At 37.9% G+C, this 23,218-nt stretch overlaps 1 protein-coding gene across 6 annotated transcripts in view; it reads left to right on the forward strand.

Moving 5' to 3' along the window:
- Positions 1 to 23,218, forward strand: part of HDAC9 (histone deacetylase 9) — a 460,460-nt gene that overhangs the window by 265,042 nt on the left and 172,200 nt on the right. For 5 of the 6 annotated variants that reach the window (XM_058831729.1, XM_058831731.1, XM_058831732.1 and 2 more), the window contains one exon: positions 5,645 to 5,914. In XM_058831729.1, the coding sequence (XP_058687712.1) occupies positions 5,645 to 5,914 (270 nt within the window). Of the gene's footprint in view, positions 1 to 5,644; positions 8,209 to 23,218 lie in introns of those variants that run through there. The other variant, XM_058831734.1, reaches the window with a different exon arrangement.

The raw sequence follows: 23,218 nt of genomic DNA on the forward strand, positions 1-23,218 counted from the left end.
ATAAGTTTGGGCATGTATCAAGCGAACACATGAACTTGTTTTTTGCTGTTGTTCTGTCCTTTACTCTTCTGTTCATGAGCTGCACAGAGGTATAATTCCCACCTTTTCAGTCATGGAAAATGCAGAGGTTTCATTTAATAAGGAATACTCAAGGACCCTAAAAGTTTTGGTAATAAAAGACCAGAACCATTTTAAACTCTCAAGACTGTGGAATGTTAGTTAATCAAGATCTTAGAGCAAATGAATATATTCTTTTTTGTTTTCTATTTCCCTTAATATTTTATTTCTTATATTTAGGTCTTTAAGTACTTAAGTCTTTAGTATTCAACTGAATCCACAATTTGAGTGTTTGCCCTGAGCTAAGATGATAGGGCATGTATCAGCACTCCCTGATAACTGGTTTTGGACTGATCTCTTTGGCTGACTTATAGATGTAACAACAAAAAGAGGAAGAGAACCACTTTTTCCTCACCCCATTGTTCTTGTATTTATCTTGTATTAAAAAAAAAAAAAAACCCACACATTTTTTTTTCCCTGAAGCGAGTCAGTGCTGCTATAAGGGTGATAACAAGCAAAATCTAACATAGGTCAGAGGTAAAGGATTCCCCTGGATCATTTACATTCTGAAAAGAAGCAAATCATTGCCAAAAGGTGTGCCTCTGTCCTTACTAGCAAAGAGGAGATCCCCTATGGATTATTTCTGGTCAGCTGTCAGATGCCTGGCTTTTGATGTGGGAAATGGTATATGTCTCCACTGAAGTCTGACACTTATACCTGTGGGATCTAGTATACTGACCTTCTGAAAACATTCTGCAAATGTTGACATCTCTTCCAAAAGTAGGTAAAAACTCTTGTCCCAGAATTAATAATGGATGTGAAGTAACCTGAACTCAGCTTGTCTTAGGGAAGACCAGCTTTGGCATTGTCAGCATTAATATACTTCTGTCCAAATGACAGCTTATTTCCTCATAACACCCTTTGATCACCATTGCCGATCTTCATTCTGCTCAATAAAGGGAGACCAAAGTCCAAAACCCCCGGTTAAAATTAGTGCAATTGGATACCAGAAGACCACTACTACCATAAAGAAACTTAAAATCTTGATATTATTGTATTTGTATCTAGAAAGCTTTGACTCAGCCACTCGCAGAAAAAACAAGAATTTTGATTTAACTAATCTAAATTCAAAGCCCCTGCAAGAAAATCTCAGAAATCATAATGTGAAGAGTACACAAACAAAGCCATCTGTCTTTAGAAGTTATTTTTGCCATGTATGATGAATAAGGCCTGCCTCTACTGAAGCTGAAGTCTTCACTGGGGCCAAAATTTTATTTGATCAGTGCAGGAACCCTATTTGTGTTCATAAACTGTGTATTTATGGCATTTTGGCAATTCGTTTTCAATGCTAAAATTATCTGTATTGGAGAAGCAAAGGGTAAAATAATTGGGCAGTTGGTAGTGTGCTCTAAAGTAAGGCAGGTATATGGATAATGTTAAGGCTTATATAAGAAAACACCTGAATTTCAGTTTTCATTCTAGGATGTCAGTTGGTTTAAAGCATCTCGGTATAGGGAATTGGTGACCAGGATAGCCTGTGAGGTAAAAAAAATATACAGGAAGTGAATATTTATTAGTACTTGGATGGTGTTCTCAGTTCTTATTAAAAGCTAAAAATAATACAGAAATTTACGTTGATTGGAAAATAGAACTATTATTTATTGCAAGCAGGAATATTGGAAAGATATTGGAAAGTTAACCCCAGATTAATCATTCACTTCTCTGAATGATATTTAATGGAATGTGGAAGACCAGATTCAGCAGTAATAAATCAATCTAGCTTCATTAAACATACTGCACTGAGATTTTGGCTTTGCAGCTTACAAATCTGATTTGCATCTTCTATAGGTGAGCGATACCCTTTCAAATATTGCTAATAGCAGGGGATTATTTGGGCAAAACTAAAGGAACTAATGTTTAAGCCATAATGCAGAAAAATGATTTTGAAAGACAAATACATCCCTTAGAAATATTGGTACTACATGAGTAACAGAGACAACAGGAAGCAGGTGCCAAGTTGTTTTCAGTGCAGCTAACAATGTACATACAACACACATAGCTGGTAACCTGCCACAGAGGAGAAGGGGAAAAAGTGTTATCTAAGAATATACATGAGTTCCTAGAAATGACTGCCATGTATTTAAAATGAACAATTAATTAAGGATGGCAATGTGTTGGTTGGCTGTTGCAGGACTTTGTGATTTTGTCTTTTTGTAAAGACATCTTATTTGAGACACTGTGTACACAAGCATATAATTTCAAAGAAGAAAACAAGGGCTGCAGCTGAAGGATCTATAAAATTGTCTATTGCAGTGCCCAGATTATTTAGTCGTCCATTTTTCTGTACAGGCAAGCAGGTTAGGATATCTTTGATGTCTTTTTCTTTGATTGGAGTCTTGCAGTTATACAGTGGAATTGATGTCTGTAAATACTTCCTCTCCCACTGATACTATTTACTTTGACTCATGCATATCCCTTATAGCTTAATTTCCTGAAGATAAAAGCAAAAAATATATAGGTTACATTAGCAGGAAGACATTTTTTTAGTGACCGCTTAAATTGGAATAGGTGATATCAGTAAAGTATACTGGCAAAATATAACCAGTATGTGCAACCCTTAATTTATTAGGGAATAAACTATGGTTTTGTTGTTGTTTTTAAACATAATCCCACTGAAACTCAGATTAAGTAATCACTTTTACAAAACAAACAAAAAAAAAGATGTATTAAGAGAAGATCCTCCATATAGCTACAGATAAAGTCAGAAAAAAAATGGCAACTGGGGGTTTAAAGTGAAAGGTTTAAACATTAAATGTGAGTAGAAGTATTCAGCTTTGCAGTGAAAGGACATGAGCAGTGCTTCATTAAGAAAAAACTCTGCTGTGTAACCCATCTTTAGATAGAGAAGATAGAAATACTGACTCTAAACTGCCATCTTCACATGTCTCCAGATACAGTACTACCACTAGGAGACATAATTTAAAATTAGATGTTTCTGACCTGGGAGAACTGTCCAGTAATGCTACTAGTATAATTACAAGACTAGGATGGGGCCAAGCTGTCTTTAAAAAAAAAAACTTCAATAAATATGAAAGTGTTGTGGTGATGCAGAGAAAGCAATCAGCTGTGGCTAAGCAGTCTGAGCAGTAGAAGAGATTTTCAGGGTTTGGGTCATGCCCCCCCCCCCCATTCCATCCATGCAATTTGATCATGCTGCATCATATGAGAAGTCATGACTGTAGTGCCTCATAGCCCCTTGCCTGAGGCCTAGTTAAAATCACACTGGAAAGGATGTTTTAATAAAATTTTGTAGTAAAGATGGTAATATAAATGCACTTTTTAAACTTTGTTGAGTAAATATATAAAGACTTTCAGTTCACAGAGTTTTAGAAAATTAAATTTGCTTATCTCCTTCTGCTGCTGAAATCTGGAGCAAATCACCTGCTGAGCTCCACAGCATGAGAGAAGGCTCCAAAACAGGAACATTGCAAATTGAAATGCGCACTAATTCCACTCTGAGTCTCTGCAGCCCCCTTACGTGTGCTCGTTCTCTTCACTGATTGCATTCAAGAAGTGTCTGAAGGTGATCCATGTATAGATTCTATACTGCAATCCATCATGTGTTGCCTCAGAAAGCCCAGCAGCAGATCTGTACCCATACGGCAGTGTAAAGAAGAAACATAAAAGTGAAAAAGCATGAAAGAAAGGAGAGCAGTAATGAGCTAAATATGTGTCTTTGCTGTGGGCATGCACGCATTTTTTCTTGGCTTCCTCTGCAGAAAAACCCACCTGGTGTCAAGTAACTGGCACAGGGAATGGTTTACAGATGGATCAGCCTCAGTGATTCTTGTAGTTTATATGATTATCTGTCACACAGATGTTTCAGCTTGTATTTGCTCACTTGCAGCCAGCCATGCAGCTTTACCTGCCTTTCTCTTCCTGCTTGAGGAGTGGGAAAGGCTCCCCACAAATGCTTAACTAATTAACAATAACAATAATGATAATAATAAGTGAAAGGAGTGTACCTGAGCTGATTACGTGTAGTTAGCTTTAGTACCTTCTTGGTCTTGGTCATTCCCAGAGAAACAACTGGAAAAAATTTATAGGTTTGATCTGAGAAATCTTTCAGATGCTGTGTGATGAAAGGAGACTCTCCACATTAGTTGAAGTAGTAAGGATTGCTCAGCTTAGGGCATGCCACCTGCAGCCTGCAGCATACTCATGCTGTGATTTGCCAGTTGCTAGAGTAACAAAGAGGGACTTTTTATTTGTTTCTTTTTAGTAAGCCATTAAACTCCCATTGCCCCTCAAAAATGAAGGTTTGCTGTGACAATAGCCAGACAGGCTTCCTCTGAGGAATTTGTTTCTCCAATGATGTGTGTCATATGCATCAGAGCATCAACTGGAACTTATAAATTGATCTTTCAGCTCTCCTAGTTGACTCCATTGGATTTCCTAAATCCAGCTGCAGCTTCCCGATCACGATTTACATGACAACCCGGCATTTTTCTATCTATATGCATTACCAAGCTGAATGGAACTGGATGGTCCACGGTTTGTGGCAAAAACAGACATTGTGAAACCATTCATATATTCAGTAATTGAGTATCTAACACTATCTAAAACTCATTTTGAAAGACATGGTTGATGTGGGGGGACAGATAGGAAGAGGAAATTATTTAAGAGTAAAGGTAAAAGGTGTTTTACCCTCTTAGGATATTTGACTTAGATGTTACAAAACAGTATTTACTTGAAGTCAAGTAGGCCCTGCAATTTCTTACTCATATGTTTGATGTGTGCCTCTTTCAACAAAGTGGGGATTTTTTCAGTTTAGGTTTTTGGACTACATTTGGAGTATTTTGGAATGCATTGGCTTCATCTTAAACAGCAAAACACAAACTGCATAATTGCAACACTCAGGCCTCCGGCACTTCTGCAGAGCTTTACCATAGCAGTTACTGGGCTGGAGCTGATGTTGCCTTGGGAGCTGTGTTATATCATCATTGCTGGAGCTGAGATACCTGTACGATGCTCCACAAAGGCCGTAGTCCTTCCAGTCATGGGCAGACGTGCTTGTAGTATCCTTGTGCCATGGTGCAGGGGACTGACATCAGCTCTTTGTCACTCCTTCGTTGCCTTTCAGTGCCTTCATGCTTTAATTGATAGAGATGTTGGTGTGAAAATTCTCTAATTTTCTTATAACAAAATATTAAACAGATTACTAGTTTGCTTATATCTTAGTGTTCCTTTATTATATTGTGTTGTGGGTAATTAACTGTAAGATGGTGTTTCTGCATTTGTGTTTGAAGAAGATGAAGGAAGACAGATTTCTCTAGTTTACCAGCTGTAGCAGTCTGACAGATGTGTCATGTTTTTCATTATCTATAAACATGGTGTTTTCTGCTGCAGAATAAAAAGTGGCCTTTTGCTTAGGGACTTACGTTGTTTTTTCCAGATACATCAGTGTTTTGATGGTGCATGGCTACATGGGTTAGCTGTGGGCACTTTAATTTCATCCATGCAGATCTGGTACTTGGTTTGGCATCAGTGAAAGGAGTCAGTACTTGTTCCCCTCTTCTCTTTCCAGATGCTCTCTAAGTCCATTGAGCAGCTCAAGCAGCCTGGCAGTCACCTGGAGGAAGCTGAAGAAGAGCTTCATGGAGATCACTCGATGCAGGAAGAGCGAGCTCCCGCTGATGGTGCCAGCGTTAGGGCTGAGAGCAGCAGTGCTGGTGTGGATGACAGAATAGGACAGCAGGTGGGGGCTGTGAAAGTCAAAGAGGAGCCACTGGACAGTGATGAGGATGTTCAAACCCAGCAAATGGAATCTGGGGAGCAAGCTGCTTTTATGCAACAGGTAATAGGCAAAGATTTAGCTCCAGGATTTGTAATTAAGGTTATTATCTGAACATCACATGCATTTTCTAGGCTCTGATAAGCAATTGTGTTTTGATTCACTGAGCTAGCAAATCCTGAATTTCAAAGAATTTAACAAATTCAGAAGTGTTGTATGTACACTTGAAAACATAGTGAAGCTCATCTTTATGGCCACTAATTGAGAAAATATCTGTTGCAATCAATTATTCTACTTAAATCTTTGAGTAATAGCTGATAGATGTTGTATTAGCCCAGAATTACCTTACATCGCTTAGTCCTAGTGAAAGAGACCTCGTATCACCTAGTCTGTTGAAATCAGCAATTGATGGAATTAGTTTCCAGACCTGATTGATGAAACGTTCTTCTGATTTTGAATCCTCTGACTTCTGCTTTCAGCTATCTGTATATATTGTATCATACTGTAGTCTTGAACACTGTTTATGTTAGGGTATTCTTTTTCCCAGTAGACAGGTACTGACTGCTATCTTGGTGGTCTCAGGCTGGTGTATAAAGTTTAATTTAGAGAAAAGTACAAGGTGGATATAAAGAGGCGAGGCAAGGCACTGTTTAAAAATTGCATTGTTTTCTTTTTTGCACTGCTTGGTTAATTTTTCATTCTGTCTTATTTGATGATAATGTCCGCAGAGACATCTTTAAATGCAGCAGATGCAAGTACTGGTGAGAAGCAAAATGCAGCATTAGGTTCCAGTCAGTTATTAGGACACTGCACGAAAAGCACAGAGATGTTATCATCATCATCTGATATCCAATCGTTTGGTTTTTTGGTTTTTTTTTTAAATGAAGACTAATTGTACAATATCTCATAACCTTTACTGTGGAGTCTCATGGGCAAATCCTAAAATAACAACTGTGCATCAAATGCCACCTTGACAAAAGGCAGGTTCAGCTTGTCTGGGGCCTTCAGGCGGAGTTGCAAGGCGCAGTGGTGTGCGCAGCCCGCGAGCTACATCCCGCTCCATCCCTCACAGCCGGCAGAGCAAGGCTGGGTGCAGTGCAAGGCCCTGTTTATTTAAGCCAATACTTTGTCAGGTCCCTGCTGTTCTCCTGCAGAAAAGTGATTTTGGGAGGGGGGGCAGGAAATGCCTTATGGAAACAGGAAGCCCAAGTGATTCATGTGCTGAGGAATGCGGGGCAGGGGGGACGGGGCAGCACTCCCTCTGTTTTTAAAGGCACTCTATGAATTGATTTATTGTCAAAGAAAATAACAAAGCGAGTAGGGAAATTGTTAAGGAAGCTTTCCAGTGAAACATTTCCTTCATATTCCCTTTTGATATGTTTACCTTGTTTTATAGGTTTACTTTTGTTAAGCTAGTTAAAGATTCATTGTATTAAGATCCCCTTTAATATGGATAATCCCAAACTGACCTGGACTTCTTGTCAGGCTTTTTTTTCTATTAAAAATATTTATATTTCTAAAGCTGAGGTATTTTAAGGTGCAGTATCCGGTTTCAAAAGAGATAGTTGTTTTGCCAAATGTAGAAATTGTTCTAAAATATGTTATTAGCATGTGTTGTTTACATTATGTTCTAATACTATTCAATCTCTTCTAAAATGTTGCAACTTCTAAAGATACATTATCCTTTTTCCTAGGAGGTCTCCAAAGAAATGACTAAATAGTTGCTGTTAACATGAAAGGCCTCAATAGGTAGAAAATGATTTATTTAAGAAAAACACAGGTGATTTTTATGTGTGCTTCATATTTGAACAGAAATCTTTCTCCATCCTGGGTGAAAAAAATTATATTTACATTCAAAAAGTGAAGGCTATAAAAATGAAATTATATGTGTTTTCCATTTTGTATATTTTTAATTTTCTTTGAAATCTGACTTCAGCTTCATCAAAAAGGGATAGTGCATCTTTTAAAATACATTTGGGGAGAAATTTGCAATTGAGAAGAGTTTTGTACAATATCACTCCAAAGACGTGTATGAACAGAAGACAAAAGATATTTTTATAATGTCATTCAGGTGAGAAACCCCAATACATTAGTGTACTTTAATTTCAGAATCTTTCAAATTTGGATAAAATTTTAAAAATAGAATCTACCTGGAACCAGTGAAAAGGAAAACTGGGTTTAAACAACCACATTTCTAATTGATTGTCTCTTACATTTTAAATCTACTGTATTTATTATAATTTACACCCTTAGAGGTGATCTTGTTTTGTGTTGTAAATATATTCTGTTTGTATGTTCCCTTTTTTTGCCTTCTGATATAAGTCTCTTCCTTTCTCAAATAAAGTTTTTTTTTAAAAGATCCCCTTCCAGATATTTGACTTTGTGTAAATTTGGTAACTTAGTGGTGGTTTTGCTTTGTACAATCAAATATGTTTGCTACACATTGTTCAAACAATTTAAACTTTCAGGAGCAAGTTTTTTTATTACACTATTCTTACAATAATTACACAAAGTCTTTCCTTTTGGTCTCTTGTTTTATCTTACATCAGCCATTATAAGTTTTAGTGAATGTGGAATTGATGCATGCTCATTATCCCATCATGGCATCTGTCTTGAACATGTGATCATCCCATCTAGGAAAGGTAAAAGTGAATCCCAATTCCTCAGCTTCCAATTTTGCAAAATTCCAATGAACTGTAATCATTTACATGACATTTCTAAAACTTGCCTAGACTCCTTATCTGAAAATGTGCTGGTACTGACCACTTTGGTATTCATCAAGACCTTTGCAAAATTCAAATCCACCTGTAAATATGCTGGGAGAGAGGGAATCCATGAACTAGGCAGACTTCAAAGCAATTGCATGAGACAGTGAAGTCCCAATATAGAGAACTTCCCGGAAGATGTTAAATAACATTGCAGCGTTTCCTGAACTTTGCTTAGGATCTGCAGAGAGAGTTTGTACTGCATAACAATCCCTATTGCTACAGTACATGAATTATTACTACCAAAAGAGTTTGAAAAACTATTGTACTGTAGTTCTTATGATTGCTCATTTCATTTCCAAATGCTCTATGCAGCTTTGATTCTGGTGTAACTTTAAAATAAAATCTATGTTTCAACAGCACAAGTATGTAAGAATAAATAGTTCTGTAAATCCAATTATTTTCGCTGATATAGCAGCAGCATAATGTTTCATCAGTAATACATCCCCCAAAAATAGATAAAAGGTCAAGTTATAGCTGAGGAAAGCTTAAAGCAAGCATTAACAGTATAATATTATACTGCTTGCCTTATTGTTTATAGTGTATTTAGAATTGTGTGTCTTTAAGTAAATCATGATTTCATAACAGGGATTTTTTTAGTGCCCTTTTGTTTAAATACCTGTATTAGAATTAGAAGGGCAGCCATAAATATTTTCAATTTACAACATTCCCGTGTTGCAGACTGCACCTAGATTTTTTTCTAAATTATTTACCATGCACCAAAGCATGAAGAAAATAATTATAGTACAATACAATTCACATGCCTTATTTTCTTCCCAGGATGATGTGCATCTCTTTTAACAGTATATGTTTATTCTGTCCTGTTGTCCAAAAAATAAAGCCAATATAGCTGATAGCTTACAATTTAGAAGTAATTGCTAATAAAGAAAAGAGAATCCATCATAGTTTACATACTCAGACACACATTACTGGAATGTAGATAGTGTAACATTAGCCTTTTTGTCATCTTCTGGCATTAACAAAATAGAATTTAAAGCTGAATGGTTCAGCGAAGCACGAGCACTTCAGACACCACCACCACTCATTTGTGCACTATCTTCATTCCATCTTCATTATCATCAAGATCACTAAGACTTATTCCATGTTACTTAAGCCAACTGTACCCTGTTTTTATCTTCACTGGAATTCTGAGGTAAAAATCTATAAACTTTAGTCCCAAGCAGCAATCTAAAAATGTTTACTTATTTCTCCCTCTTATGAACACTTCACAATTTGCAGCCAAAATTAGCTAAGTCCAGTTAATTTTCTTATTTTATTCTGTCCTGCTAGCAGCATGTCCTACTTATCCACTTAAGAAATGTTTGTTTGATTTTCATTTATTTGTTTAGTTTCTGATTTCCTTATGCTGTTCCCATCATCTGGGTGGTAATGGAGCTTCTGTACCTCATTTCTCGGTGGAAGAATATAGTTTAGAATACCATCTGCTGAATTACTGCTTAGGCAAACAGAAGAAGAGCATCCTGGATGAAATTATCTTCTCTGGGCTAAAGCAATATTACAAATTATTTTTGTGGAATTTTACTGCTCTACTTGATAGGCTTTGTGCCTTGCATTTGTTTTGTGGTTGTTTTTTCGTGTTTTTTTCTCTCTGCTAATTCAGCCTAATTTGGATTAAGATTTAAATGTAAAAATTAGGATCAGTTGAAGCTGCATAGCCAGTGGAAAATCTGGGTTCCTCAGCCATGCTCTCACACACTGGTCTGGGAAGGTGCATCCTTTAGGCCTGCCCCAGTTTCTAGTCCCCATTTGCTGAGTTTGAGTGTCACACTCCTGCTTGTTTTGATTGTGGCCCCATAGCTCATCTGGCCTGTACAGGACAGCTTCCCTGGCTACCTGTGGGCACACACATCTGCTTCAGCCACCCAAGAATTACTTAAGCAGCAGCTGAGAGTTGAAAGGAGTCCCTTCAGTAGCCTGAAATAATTCAGCAATGTGATTTGCTGTGATAATGGGGGCCTTAGTCACTAGAGTTGTTTTGACAGACCAGATACTTACAAGTAAGTGATCCAGTGCCTTAATTAACTAAATAAGATGTTTTGAATGTGGTCATGGAGTCTTTGTTGCATTTGTTTTACTTTATTTTCCATAGCTGTCTTGAAGAAACTGTGTTGACTGTTGTTAGCCCTGAAATAAGAGGGAGATGGTTTGGAGCATAGGATGTTAAAAGTATCCCTCTGTACACTTGATCCTTCCAGGATGGTTACAGCATGTTTGGCCTTGAGAAGTGCTGTGAAGGGAAGAATAAATGGAAATGAAAGTTTTGAACAATGTCAGACATAAATAAACCTTCCCTCCCCCCTCCTCCCTCCTAAATTAGATTGCCACTGCAGTCTTAGCTCAATTCATCTCTTTTTTTGTAGGCTGCCTTAGCTGTTTCCTTTAACTTTGCAGCCAGTCAGAGACACTAACCTTGCACCTTCCTGCCCTTCCTCAAGTTTGTGACTGCACAGTCCCAGTGTAACTCCTACACAACACAAGCTGCCTCTATGATTTCTGGGATCAAACATAGTGTAGATGGAGCAAGGAGGTGGAGTGCTGCATAGCTGGATTTATTTTGTCAAAATTTTTTGTTTATCTACATGCAGGGAAGCCTCTGAATATTTTGTCTGCTTGTTCTCAGCCTTATTCTTAAGGGCCTGTTTATTTCTATGAACTTTCTAACTGTGGTCTTTAAAAACTGTGTTACTGGAAGAATGATTTTTTTTTTGTATGCTAATTCTATGTGAAAGTGCATAATAATGTGAATAATTACAAGTAATTATTCTTTCCCAAGTAACTATACTTTCCTATCCCCAGTTGGATGGGAAAATTATCATTTTTTTGAAAGAATGCCTCAAATCTATTAACTGTAATAATTGTCAATATTTATTATTTATCAATTATTTTTGTATCCTATTGTAAACTTCCAGTTACAGAAGGTGATAACACTTATTTTATCATAAAACTAAGTAACTGATTGTCTTCCCGACCATGTAGCATTACAATATAACAAAATTTTATTTAATATTATTGATACCCTCATGGGCTAATGTTGACACTGCTCGATTTTTATCCAGGAGATTTTATGCTTCTTTTCCTCTTTAAAATATTTAGAATATAGTACCTTGGTACTTTTATTATTGCTCCCATTTGTCAGAGAAAGCAGAATGTCAGGAGACCAGTGGGGCAACACTAGGCAAAATTCCTTAATCAGGACTAAATAACTAGCATGAATCAAAATCCAAGTCCATATCCCAGTAATTATCACTGCACATTTTGACAGTTAGATGATACTACTTTCATAACTTGGGGCAATCTATCATTTCCTGTATCCTACAGCACAGTTTCATTAATATTGTCATTGAAGAGGATTATGTGTTCTTGGAAAGTTGCTTCTTTAAATGCTTCATTTTGGAATGAATTCTGTTTGACCTCTGAATGTCTTTCTCACTGTTAGACATTCATACATGCACAGGCACAAGTTTTCATTTTTCTCCTTTCTTTAAAATACAAGAGCAAGTTAATGCACTCCTAAGTATATCGCTGGCTAAATCTTCATAAAGCTATGTTGTTTAATGTCCTGGAAGTGCAGCTCAGCCCAAATGCCTTGGAGACATAGGTGCTCTAATGCAGAAAGCAGTGCATAATCTGTCTCCTCTCACGTTCTGGCCTGTGACCCTTGGATCCCCAGGAGACCAAGGAGGTGTTTCTGTTCCTACTGCCTGTATTTCCTCAGCCAAGGGGCTTGTGAAAATTACAGCTATGAGATTGCAGCAATGCAGCAGCATCAAGGGCTTAAGAAGGCTTTGCTCAGGTTCTCTGTAAAGCAGCTAGTACAGCATGGAGGATTCAGTCTCATACTCCTTAGTCTTCTCCTTTTGCTCCCATCAATAAGAGCAGCGTGATAGTTTTCAGGTGGCAGCCTGCAGATTTTTAAAGCAGATCTCAGTTACTGAACAGACCCAGAAGGAGCACAGGGCAGAAACACTGTTGGGAAATGCTCTCCTGCTGTGTACAGAGGGACAACTACTGAGACCAGCTTCTTCTAAGGCTTGTTCTCCTAGATCTTGGTCTACTGAAAATAGAAGCTGTAGAGTTACTACACATCAGAGACCATAATTCCATCACTCAGCTACTAGACTGCACACAGGGACAGGTGGTGACTGGTTTCCCGCATTTCTCAGCCATTTTAACACCTTGTCTTAGGGTATCAAAGGCACCCAAACCTAACAGCACATCTTTTGGCATCTTCCTTACTTTCTAGAACATCTTGGCTTTCACCATCTACCTAAATTTGTAGAGGTCTTCTGTCTTCCTGTAAGTTTCTGCATATATTTCAGTTTTCTGAAGCTACTGACTTTATACAGAGAGCTTCAAATCTTCTCTTCTGCCCTTTCACACAGAAATGAAAATGGGAGAGCTGAATACAGGTGCCTTCAGTCCAGGGACACCTGACATCCATAGCTCTGATCTGGCCTTCTCTGCAGGTATTTGGGTCTCAGTAAGGATGCTAATTATTCAGTTACAATATGCACAGCATTACCCTTTGTGCTGTGTGATTTTTTTTTTTTTTTTTTTTTTTTTTTTTCATAACAATCTCCATCCTTTCTCAGGCAGGTTCTGAGAACAGAAACACAGACAGCTCAGGACCAGCAAAAAAAAAAAAAAAGGAACAGAAGCAAGAGCTGTTCCCACAGCAAGAGGCTAAGAATTAGCATGGGGACTGTTACTTACCTGTGTTGATGGAAAATGCACTAACCAGGCAGGCTGCTCATTTTCCCAAGTCCACTGACTGCTTTCAAGTTAGATAGCATTATAAGTCACTGTTATAGTAGCTTGGACCTTCCTGTAAATGAAGTAATCCTTTCTTTCACCTCTCTGGCCCTTTCTCTCCATCTTTTAATGAAAGAAATTACTCAAAGCCCATTAAGTCATTTTAATTTTCAAGTTCTTCTTTTAGTGCCTTTCAAAATGTTTTCAGGTTGCAAAATTGGTTGGCATGGAATGCACTGGGTCAGAGAGGAGGCAGTGGGTTCAGCCTGGTGGGATGTCAGACCCACAGGAGCACAGCATTTGTGAAGTTGCTGTTGTAAAGGTGAGATGCAGGTGGTCACAACTGAGAAACGGTTCCACAACACAGTTTCCTTCATAATTTTGGTCATCAGTACCAAATCCTAGAGGCCACAAGTGAGTGGATCACTGAAGTTTGAAAGAAAACGTGGCTGGTCAGTGATAGAAGTGAATGTTCGGTTCTCTGTCTCACTGACGTGGCCAACTGCACATTTAGGGTCATCCCAAAAGGCTGAATATGAACTTATAGACAGGTACTTTGAGTGGGTTAGGTACATTAGATAAGAAAAAGTTTTGAAGTTCTTTATCAGGATCTTTACCAAGATATTTATTAAGTTGTCTTACTAGGATCAGCTCTGCTGTGTCTGCAGCATGATTACTTCAGCAAGTACTTTAGGAAATCACAAGACAGGGTGCTTAATATTTGATGGATAGCAACTTCTTATTCATGAAGCTCTGACATTTCCTATTTTTTTCTTTCTTCTGCTTTAATACATATGCTAAGTCTTTTCAGGACTTTTCTGGTTAGGACTTTATAACTGGAGGAGGATTTGACAATTTGGAAAGCAGAGACATGATTCCACTGAGATCAGGTGCATTAAACCTGCAGAATTCTATAAATGAAACAGAAATTGATGTCAAGAAGGACCTATATATATGTATTTTGCTGTTCTGTGTTAAAAAGGTCATCCATTGAACAAAGCATTTGGGCCTAACAAAACAAGGAGATGTTAGGCCATGCAGCTGACTGCACTGCAGAGATATTCTGTGCAAAAGGAGAAGCTGGAAAGTCATCTCACAACTTGACTCCTATTAGAAGCCAGACTCACTCCTCAGGCACTGCCCTCTCCACAGATCTCTGTTACAGTGCTGTGGCATCAGCTGTGAACAACTGGCAGTCATTACTGGTGCTGTGCTCAGTCCCTGTGTTGTATAGCTCCTGAGAAGTGCTCTGCTGGAGGAAGTCCTCCAGGCTTACAGCAGTACTTTGGAATAAGAAAAAACAGAAAAAACAAAACTGTCCAAGCCCTTTTGTCTGAGTAGCTCACCAAGGGCATCACCAAAGGCAAAACTGAGTTTCTTTAATGTTGCCAGAAGCCACTGGACTGGATTTCATGTGCTGTCATAGGTCTGTCGCTCTATTGGGAATGGCGAGAAGAATGACACAGACTCTCTTGTGAGTTGAACAGGAGAGTTTCTCCAAGGTTTATTACCTCAGATCTTTTTTATAGACCAATATGTGAAAGTACAGAAAAGTAAAATTCTTATTGGTTAGTAAACTAACACATCACCGTTATTGGTCAGTGAGGTTCACCACCCCTCGACCTTCTCTTGCAAGAAAACAAGAAATTGACAAACAGCACCTGCAAGGCTGTTTTCTATCTCTGAGGATTGTTTTAATACTTCCTTATGATTTCCCAGGCCACTTTCTCAGGCAAAACTGAGAAAATTATGTGGCCTGCTATTCCACAGGCACTGTGCTCCCTGCTTTTGCTCATAGTTAGCATCCATAAGTCTAAGTAGAGGATAGCATTATAAGAGCAAAGAAATGCTACCAAGTTCTCTCTACAGGCCTTATCTCCTCTATGCCACTGAGTCAGCTGTGATGGTTCACAGGGATGGAGCGTCCTCACAGCACAAAACTTGTGTCCCTAAAAGGGGTAATGCTGGAAAAGCACCAAAAGGTGAAAGGCAGAACTGCAAAATCAGAACAGTTATACTCAAAGCTACCACAGTGTTTTTCCCCTTCAGTGATTAACTCCTACCCAGAAGCTTCTCCAGCCCCTTCTCCCTCCCACGCGTATCTATGTAGGTGTCCCCTGCTGTACCAGCCCAGAATTCTGGCAAGTCCTCCAGATTTGTCCCATTTCTGACAATCAGAAGATGTAAAAGATCATCTTGGGAAGGGCTGGGAGCCTTTGGTTCCCGCTGTTTCACACGTGCTCGGCCAAGCCCTGGCGGGTTGGCTCCTGGCAGGGAAGGTGCTGAAGGCCAAAGCCTGGTTGTGGAGCAAGGCGGGCAGATACAGGGGTGTCCTCTCTTGGGCAGTGCTCTGGGATTCAGCATGGGATACCATGGTGAGGAATGCTGATGGGAGATAGAGGAGGTGAAGCAGCAGCAGTGAAACATGTCACAGTTGGGCTTGAGAGCCCTCCTTGGCTCAGATAACTGTCCTCTCCTGGGAATGATGACATTACTTCAGCCAGAGGCTCCAGATTTCTACCTGCTACAAAGTACTTTTTCCATTGTCCTTGTGGTGACAGTGTGGTACAAGGGGTTAACTTCTTTGCCTTTTAACTGAGTGGTTTAACCCACTGTATAGAAAGTTCAGGCTAAAATTATTTAAGGTGAAGTGCACCGATCCTTTCAAGGAATAGAGAGTTCAGACAGTTAAAGAAAGGTTAAAAAAAAAAAAAAAAGAGTTCTCTCAGCTACAACCAAAATGACTTGTTAGTCTTTGCTGTCCTGTCATTGTTGTCTCCTTTAATTAGATTCTCCATTAAACACAAATTTTCCTGATCAAACCATGGAGATTAGTTACTAAAGAAAGCTTTCAAAGGAATAGAAGAAAAAAGTCTCAAAATCTCATTCTTCATACTTAACTACATCTTGAATCACACTTTAGTAACTTGGGAAATACCATAACTGCTAAAGATTGAACCAGGAATATCAATATAATCAAGATATCAAGAGTTTTATAATCTTTTACACTACTTTTCAAGAATAAATTGACATTTATTTTTCCAGCTGGATGCTCTTTTTTTGATTTATTTGAATAGAATTAATTAATAAACTTAATACCGTAGCTCAGTGGTTGATCTGAAATCAGAAACACTGAAGTTACCATTGTTTCATCTCTGAGTTTTCTAGGTCAAGGAGATAGATAAAAGGAAGATGGAATGTCTTAAATGCTTATGAAATTATCCAATACATGTTTCTTAGAAAAGGGCAAGTTACATTTTTCATTTACTTCAATGGACATCTTTTCACGTGCTGCAATGGTTTTCTCTGAATTCTTAATAATCTTCATATTAAGAGAATTTTGCAGTCTTCAGATTTTCTCATTTATGGGAAGTGTTCTGTATGTCATCTCCTAACAGTCCCAAGGATTGGGCATTTAAATGTGTCCTGATTAATTAACAGCTTCTTCCAAAATGATTTGCAGCCTTTTCCCTATTGTAAAAAGTCATTATACAACAGAAATACCAGAGATTTGGCATTTGATTTGGCATCATCAACCACTGAAAGATGAGTCGGAAGTAGATTAGCAAATGTTCTAGTTGATCTTAATAGTGTAGTGACAAGTAAATTCAAGGATGACAGATGATCCCACTGACTAGCAATTCTTCTGACTATATTATGGCACGGATAAACATGTTGGCTTTTCTAACAACTGGTCATGAAAACAAATTTGAGTTGATACTGCTGTGGAAAATAGAACTGAAACAAAAAATCCTTTTTAATACATGCTTTGAGTATGTACAGCTTGCCTAACTCTTGTAAAAGACTGACAGGAATTTGCTAGGATCTCAGTGTGGAAGATAACCAAAATGTTTCTCTTCATTTTACTGTGAGGATTCTTTCCCCCCTCATTTGGAGCATCAGCACTATCCTCCACTGTAAATCCAGTAACATATCTGGAATATTCACATGCTCAGGGCATTTTAAGCTGTACCTTTAGTAATAAATAAATAAATAAGGAATGAACTTTGCCACTTAAGACCAGTGACCAAAGCTGGGGAGCCTGTTGAATATGCTACTATATCCTCTTTATTTTTGTGGGCACCATGCATTTTTAGAATGGTTATATGTTTCCCTGAACCAATGTAATATAAAAGATTTACTGTTACAGTTTGTGTGTGGCCAGGCAATGGCATATGGAAAACATGTTTCCTGCTATTTAATTTAATTACTCTAATCACGTGCCAGCCCCGGGCATGTCATTCTGGACCTCTGAGGCTCTTTGTCTGTCAAAGAGATGGACAATATCTTGGCTTTGTTTAGTTGCTCTGCAGGCTGCAGATAAAACCACTGAAATACTGACTGTTTGTTTAACCAAAACTTTGCATTTTAACCATTTGGCTTTGATTTTTTGTTTTACAAGAAAAGATGACATTTTGGCCTTGGTGAGCTGAAAAGGAAATATTAGGGATATGAAGAAGAACTGTCACTTTCAGGGCTTAATAGATGAAAAAGAATACTCTAGCCTTCTGGTCAGAAATCAGCTTTGTTAGCAGAAACTTAAGACACACATCACTGTTATTTTAGAATTGCCTATTAGCAAGGGCAGCTGGAAAAGTCCTGTTTAAAACTGCTCCTTTCTAATATGGTTAGCCCTTCATTCAGCAGTTCCAGTAGATTTTTGTTTCTTTCATCTCAGTAGATGAAACTGTTATGGGTGAAACTAATTAAGATTCCATAGCAAATACTTATACCAGTATTGTTGCAACTGGGTATAAGTTAGCTTTTATGTTAACACTATACTGTTATTTTTATGTAAGAAATATCTGCAAATGACACCTTTAAGTCTTTTAACAAAAACTGAAGAGCAGATAGAATACTCCATTCATATTATAAAACACAAATCTACAGAGAAATTAATCTCTCAGTTAGCCTTAAGTATATGCTTAACACCACCACTTCCTTCACTTGTAAGCAAGTACTCTATCTTTTCCTGCAACCAGAAGTGATGCTAAAAGTATTTAAGACTGTATGAGGATACTATTTCTAAAAATCATGTTGTCAGTAAGAATCATCTTTTAAACAAATTCCATCTTATAAGGTATTACTATATATTTATCTATACTAGATATAGAAAGACTTGCCAACTCAATTTTTTTGGAACTATGGAATAAACTTCAATTAACATGTTTCAGCAACAAATTAATGTACTTCTTTATGTGGTAATGTGCCAGAATCCTGCTGCAGTAGTTTTTGAACTATATAATGTGAAAGAGGTTGGGTAGATGGCCTATGAATATGCTTTGAAGAAGTCTGCATCATCAGAGAGAAACATTGATGGGATGACATGGGATGCATAAAAGGAAAATATCCATCTTAACAGTTTATTTAGTTCTGATATTTCTCCAACTGGCTTTACTTTTCTCTGTTTTCTATCTGAATCAATGAGATATAATAGGCAACACTTATTTCCTCTAAGGTGCACAGTACAGCAATGCAAGAATTAAAAATGCTGTTTACTATGTGCTGAACACAGCTTCTGTCCCCTTTAGCTTTGAGCTAACCACTAGATGACACTACTTCCCACTTACTTAACAGGTGTGGGCATACATTCCAGTCTCCTCATGCAACAGTTCATATATTTACATGCTTCTTGACAAAAGAACTTCAAAAAGAACATTATACAGGAATTGCCTTCACTACTATATATTTTGATGAATTTTGTGTAGGTATACATGGATATTTAGGTGTGTGCATGAAGGCGTACACAAGCAGCTCATGTGTCTTTGCATTTATAGAAAAAAACATAACTCATTGTGTGAGTCCTTAGGGTGTTATAACTTAGCAAGTGTCGATGACAGCTCTACATAAAAGAAACCAGAGGATGTCCAAGAAAAACTTAATAGACTGGAGTTTGTGGAGAATATTCCCCTTATCCCCCATCTCCTCCCCTCCCAAAAAAAGATACTATATTGGCTTCAGTAGTGTGATTCTGGAGAGACTGGGCAGGGTGAAAAATATCCCACTGAGCAGTCAGGCAAGAGTATGCTGCTCTATTCAAGTCCAAAAATGACAAAGTGTGAGGAGGGGAGAGACAGAGAAGCGCTGTCATGCATATCCATAAGGCACCGGCTGCTGCGGTTTGGAATTAGGAAGAATGAACTTTCCAGAAGGATGTGTGGAAAGAATCCCATGTTTTTAAAAGCCTGATTTCCAGAAATCCAGAAGGTCCAGACTACTTGAAAAACATATCCTCCAAAGTTGCATTTATGCTTCTAAATTGCATACATGAGAGCATGAGGATATATAAGTGGAGTAATAACACCTTCAGATACATTTTTGTGTCTGTGTCAACGAGCATCTTGCTTTCTTAAGATTCATTTCAATGACTTATAACCCATTTTCTCTAGATGTCTTGTAACTCTAATACATGTGTTGTCTGATATACTTAAAGATTATTTTAAAGGGTCATTCTAAAACTTGTCTTCAAAATCAGTTTATCAACTGTTAGTGCAACAATGCACTACCCGTAGTCAAATTAAAAGTAAGAATTAATTTTTGGTTTAATAATCTAAATTTGAAATGTTATAAATCTTCCTCGTTTTTCACCTATTTTAATCCTGATCTCCCACAGCTGTAGCAATGTGGGTTGGCTACATCTTTATCTCCTATCACATTAGCCATGTACTTCTGTACTCCTGTTAAAGGTGCCCTGGAAGCAGGGAAGGTGAGACTCCTTGCCTTGGAATGATGCTCTTCTCCATTTCCATTTCAAATTCAACCACAACCCATTTTTTAGCATTATTTTTTTCTGTTTTAATGCAAAGAACTGCCAGCAAAGTATAATGATGTTTTAGTGTCATGTGAAGTCTATTTAGTGTCTGTCTAGCACTGGATCAGTGAGGAAGATATTTTTGATAATAAGCTATTTATGTTATATCAAGTATATTTCATAAGAGACAGAAGTCAAATTGCTTATTTATGGGGCTTCAAGAAGTTCCATGGGCTTAATAGTGTCAGTTTTGCTGTCTCTATGCAACAGTTCAGTTAATGCAATGTTTCCTGTAGTTCTGTTGAATGTTTGAGAATTGAATTTACAAATAAAACCACTCCCACTCACAAGTAATTTCTTCCAGCTTAAACAGTGCAAGTCCATGCTCCCTATAAAAGAGCAACAACATACCATAAACAACACCATATTTGCAAAATTATGTTTTTAAGTAATTTGTCAACAAAAAAGAGATATGTTTATCTGTTTGCAGCCAACAGCCTAACTAGATCCATGTAAGAACTGAGATTTTCTCTGCAGCTGAAGCACGCTCAAGTCCAGATAAACAACAATAGCTGGAATCAAGGCTACCTAAATTGCAACCATAAGCAAAGTAATTAAAATCAAAGCTATGGTTTTATCCTGTACATGTGCTATTTGGACAGGTTAATTTATTGGGGATTATGGATCTGAGGTGAAAATATACTTAATTTTAAACACAAAATAAGAGAAAGGCTGAGAAGTAAGATGTTAGCCAAAGGTTTTGCTTGTTTATTAAAATGTTGTCTTGCATTTAATCTAAACAAATGTAATTACTTTTTCAGACTTTGATTTCCTGGTGCAAATCTGGCATTTTTACATTTCATTTAGACAGGACATTTATGTGAATTGCTTCTTTTTCACCAATTTCTTACAGTTTCTTAAATTTGTGAGTGAACATGTTTGAGCAAAGCCTGCTAAGGAAGGGGAAAAGTTCTCCACTATATTTTTGGTTAAGCATGAGCTCCAGGAAGTTTAGCTAGAGCATACAAAAGCAGGCAATACAAGAAAGCAGTTTGTCTTCAGACCAGAATCTGGTGCTTGCTGCAGTAAAAACACCCTGTTGATGCATATGCTGCCTGAGTAGGGAAAAGTTTCCTGCTCAGTCTGATTATAAAAGCACATGGTGTGAATTTTTACATTGCTTTTGAGGGGAGAGAGTTTAAAAATTGTTTCAAGGAACCTTTGTTCTCTCCTTCTGACAAAAGAGCTTTAAGTTATAGTGACCCAAGAAAATGCAGTACTGTGGGGTTAGTCTCTTCCCTGTCTCAGGGCTGGGAGGGAGGCTTAGGAGGAAAGCAGCTTGGTTATACCTGCTATGATTGTGGAAAAGAAATTATCATTTAATGACATTTCATTCTTGCCCTTTAGCAAAGGAATTCGTGTTAGCTGGATCTGACATGGAGCAGGAAAAACATACCTTGCCCCAAGTAACTAGAAAGGCAGCAAAGTACAAAGTGTGCGAGTAATCAAATGGACGTGAGCCAGGTTCAGAAAGTGGAAAGTAACTCATGCAGCTTTGCATAGCCCTGGAAACCAGGTATTTATAAAGTCCTTCCTCCTCTCTCACTCTCATGTGTGACTGAGACAGTAGAAGCAAGCATTTTGGAGCAGTGCAAATGCTGATGGAGGGGACCAACAGCCAAATACACCTTTGTTGTGGAGCTGCCTTCATGTCTGCAAGGACACTTTTGTGCCTTTTGACAGCTGCTGTGAAAGCTCTGGCCACATTATCTAAAGTCACTGCATTCAGGTTATCATTTTAACTGCCTTGCTGAAACTTCTGCTTCCATACTAACAGGTTACAGCAGTCTACCATGTTACAGACTTTATCGTACTCTCAACTCTAATGCAAAGTCTGGAGCAATGCGGGTCAAAAACATGTTTTAAACTGAGCATGTACCAGTGAAGTAGAAGTCAGTTTTATTTTCAATAAGTAGGGGGAAAAAAAGAATGTTCCCTTCTTGCATGCATGTAAGTATTCAGGCAGTTTATTGTGAGGAGTTGTTAGGAGTTATTGCTTCCCCACACCTTCAATAGTATCAAGAATTCCTTTTAAAAGAATCTGAAGACAACACTATTCAGGATCAAATGAAGTTCTATGACAATTAAGTGAGATTTTGTTCTCAGTGGATATTAATTTTGTCTGGTATTTTCAAATCTACTTTCTACCTAAGACAGCAATGGTGAGGTTCTTCCTCTACATAGGACTATGTGGTGATGTTTCCTGCAATGGTAAGGCATGTTTCTTAGCTCACAAGGAATGTAAAAGACCACACAGGAAAAACAAACAAACAAAACCAAGAAAAAACCCTAAACCAACACCAACAAATTATCAAGAAAGGAAAAAAAAAGCAAAGATACAGAAACAGAAAAAAAACATCAGCAGATGCAAAAGAGAAATGGCTTCAAGCTTACTGGAGAGAAGATTTTGAATGTTGAAAAATAAAGGATAGAGCTATATGAAAGTATTTCTGTGAAATGTGTTACACCTACAGCACAATCCCTTTCTAACAGTTGCTCATTTTACTAAGATCGTTGTAATAGCTGGTTTTATGCACTTGAGGTAGCCAGTAGTGTCCAAGGCAAAAGATTTATAGTTTGCTCTGGGTATAATGGTATGAGGGGAACTGGCTGCCAAAAGAGACTGTGATTTGAAGAGGGCGCCTTTGGTTTGGTAGGTGGTGTATTTCTTCTGTGGCTGGAGTTCAGTAGACAAGTTGTTTGATGCACTGGCCAATGATAACTATCTTGGGAGAGGGAGAAACCCAAATCCTCCAAGTTTCAAGGGGAAGGCAGAATGAAGTACTTGAGTATGTGGAAAAAAAAAAAGATGACAAACTCCATGGCAACATGAAATAGATCAATTCATGGGGCACTTTGTGGTCTATCACTTAAAAAAAAAGATTTATTGACCCCCAAATCATGGTAATTTTTAGTATTAAATGGACCTCTTTTGAAGACTAAGCTGCTTGAGAAAAGGAGACAGTAGTTTTGGAATGGAGCCCTCAGCCTTAGAAATAACACTGCTGGTTTGGCTCT

The sequence above is a fragment of the Poecile atricapillus genome, chromosome 2 (assembly GCF_030490865.1).
Source record: "Poecile atricapillus isolate bPoeAtr1 chromosome 2, bPoeAtr1.hap1, whole genome shotgun sequence".
Taxonomy (NCBI): domain Eukaryota; kingdom Metazoa; phylum Chordata; class Aves; order Passeriformes; family Paridae; genus Poecile; species Poecile atricapillus.